This window comes from Crocodylus porosus, unplaced genomic scaffold (genome assembly GCF_001723895.1).
Source record: "Crocodylus porosus isolate Cpor-Errol unplaced genomic scaffold, CroPor_comp1, whole genome shotgun sequence".
NCBI classification, from domain to species: domain Eukaryota; kingdom Metazoa; phylum Chordata; order Crocodylia; family Crocodylidae; genus Crocodylus; species Crocodylus porosus.
Genome location: NW_017728904.1, coordinates 834,865 through 837,488, shown reverse-complemented (window position 1 = coordinate 837,488; position 2,624 = coordinate 834,865). Strand labels below are relative to the sequence as shown.

Here is a 2,624-nt window from a genome sequence, read left to right as displayed (position 1 = left end):
GCACACCCCTGCCCAAGCCCTCCAGCTCGCCCCATGCGGCGAGAGGCAGAGCCCTGACCCCTGCGGCAGTCGGGCCACGCGCCGGAGCATGAGATTTGATTACGCCCGGTCTTAACATCCCTCAATTACACTCATGAAATGACCCAGCTGCCACCAAAGGATGAGGATGGGGGAACGGAGGAGTAGGAAGGAGAAGGAGGGTGGCTCATTTCCAAATCCAAGGGCTCGGGCTGTGGCTCCAGCATGGTTTAATTTCATTTCCCGCTCCCAGCTTCCGTATGAAACCCTCCGTAACAAACCCTTGCGCATTCCCAACAGCCGACAAGCCCTCGGGGCCCGGGAGGGCCACAAGGCTGGCTTCTCCCTTGGCGGGGGCTGGTTTGTTGTGGTGGTTTTCTCTCTTCTGCTAAAAAAAAAGTGCACAACACTGCAAAGAAACAGCAACGGGATTGATGGATTGACGTGGTAGGGATCCTCGTGGCACAGAGTCATGGCGGGGAGGCCTGGCCGGCCCCGCTCTGCCCTGTCTATATGTCTGTCTGCCTGCCTGTTGCTCCAGCTGAGCCACGCCGGGGATGGGAAATCCTGCTCCGTTTGCCACGGCCGTGTCTCTCCACCACTTCTCTCCTCCCAGGGATCTCCGAGCGCGCTGTGGACATTCACGGACGAGTCTTCGCAAGACAGAGGTAGGTATCATTCTCCCTGCTTTTATGGGAGAGGGGAAACTGAGGTACAGAGAGGGGGGAAAAGGGGGCACCCCTACCCCCCTGGGCGAGTCAGCGGCAGGGAGGGGACAGGACCCAGGAGTGCTGGTAAGAGCTAAATGTTGGAGAAAACTCTTGCGGTTGGTTTTTTGTCTCTTGACTTTCAGCTGAAACCCCAAATGGATGGGAGAGGCTGAGGGCTGTGAGCAAAGCCCTGGATAGACCAGCGAACAGACACATACCAACAGGCAGAGGCTTTTGGGGTACGTGCTGGGATAGAGAGACAAACAGACAGAGGGAATGAGCACGTGGGGATGGACAGATGGATGGACACGGCGTCAACCACGCATGGGTTGTGGAGGGTCCAATGCAGGCGGACAGACGGCTGTTGGCTTGGGAGCTCTGACATCCCAAGGCGCACATGGACTTGGGAGCTCAGATGTCATAAAATCCTAGAAAATGTCCAGTGCATCATTCAGGTAGCAGATGCAGCAGGCAGGCAGGCAGGCAGACAGACAGACAGACAGACCCAGGCTCGGAGGCTCAGACCTGCATGCACTCTGTTCAGGTGGGACGTACAGAGGTTGGATGGATGGATGCTTTGTTGCATGGATGCAGAGATGGAAGGCAGGGGCCAGGCGGCTCAGATGTCCAGCACGTGCTTCAAGTAGGGTAGTCAGCGGGCAGACGGACGGATGGAGGGCGGAGTGGGGCGGTCAGACGTCCAGCACGTGGTTCAGGTAGGAGATGTAGCAGATGGCCAGGCGGAGGATCTCGATCTTGGAGAGCTTCTTGTCCGGTGGCAGCGTGGGCAGCAGCTTGCGCAGCTCGGCAAAGGCCATGTTGAAGGCCTCCACGCGGATGCGCTCCCGCGTGGCGTGGGCCGTGCGGTACTTGGCCGTGGCCCGGCGCCGCCGCCGGCGCTCCTCCCGGCTCAGGTGCTGCAGGTCCTTTTTCAGCGCCTCGCCCGGCTCCGCCACACGGGACTGGCCGCACAGGCCGACGCTGCCGGCGTCTTCGGGGCCCCCCCCGCGGCCGCCCACCCCCCCGCAGTCACTGAAGACCGACTCCGTCTCCGAGTGCGTTGGGGGCAGGTCGATCTCGGTCTGGTCTGAGTTCAGCATCATCTTGGAAAAAGAGGGACGGACAGACGGACAGAGAGATGGACAGAGTGTACGAGGATAGAGAGGTAAACAGAAAGACAGGTAGATGGACAACCAGACAGACAGACAGCTAGATAAATAGGGTAGGCAAGTGGATAGATGAATAAATAAATGTAGGTAGGATTACACAGTGAAATCGCTTTCTATTTCCTATAAAACTCCTCCAGTTTACATCGTCATCACCATCATGAGGAAAGGAATGGATGGGGGGAATAAATAAGTAATAGTAATAATAATAATCGTAATAATAATAATAAATAATAATAATCTTTCCAAAGTGGGTTTCAAAGCTGCTCCCTTTCTCCGGGGAATCAGCGATGCCAGCAAACCATCTTCCCAATAAATACTTTAAATAAATTTTCAATAAATATATAAATTAAATAAATAAATAAATAAATAAAGCTCTCCTCTGTGCGTGGGCGTGCGTGCACACGTGTGTGAGTGTGATTTTTCCGATCTAGGGGAGTAGGAGGGTGTTGGCGGAGAGATTGGAGGATCTTTCTTCCCGTTGCTGCCGGGAGCTGGTTTTACTCTTCAGACGTCAGTCTCTGGAAGTTCCTCCCAGGTGCTCTGGAAGACAGAAACAAGCAGCTTCTCAGTAACTTTTTGCTCTCCAGGGAAGAAAGAGAGAAAGAACGAGTGAAAGAAAGAGACAGGGAAGAAAAAGAAGAAAACGGGAAGTTTTTTGGGACGCTCTTTTTTATGGGGTGGAATAAAGTCAGACCAGCTTTCGAAAGCAAGCAATTCTTCCAGGAGA

General features: G+C 54.5%; 1 protein-coding gene across 1 annotated transcript; it reads right to left on the bottom strand.

Annotated features, from left to right (window-relative positions):
* Positions 1 to 241: 241 nt before the first annotated feature.
* NHLH1 (nescient helix-loop-helix 1) lies at positions 242 to 2,247 on the bottom strand. Its single transcript, XM_019556750.1, has one exon. It carries the CDS (start codon positions 1,829 to 1,831, stop codon positions 1,421 to 1,423), a length of 411 nt encoding a protein of 136 aa, XP_019412295.1. The 5' UTR covers positions 1,832 to 2,247; the 3' UTR covers positions 242 to 1,420.
* Positions 2,248 to 2,624: the final 377 nt, after the last annotated feature.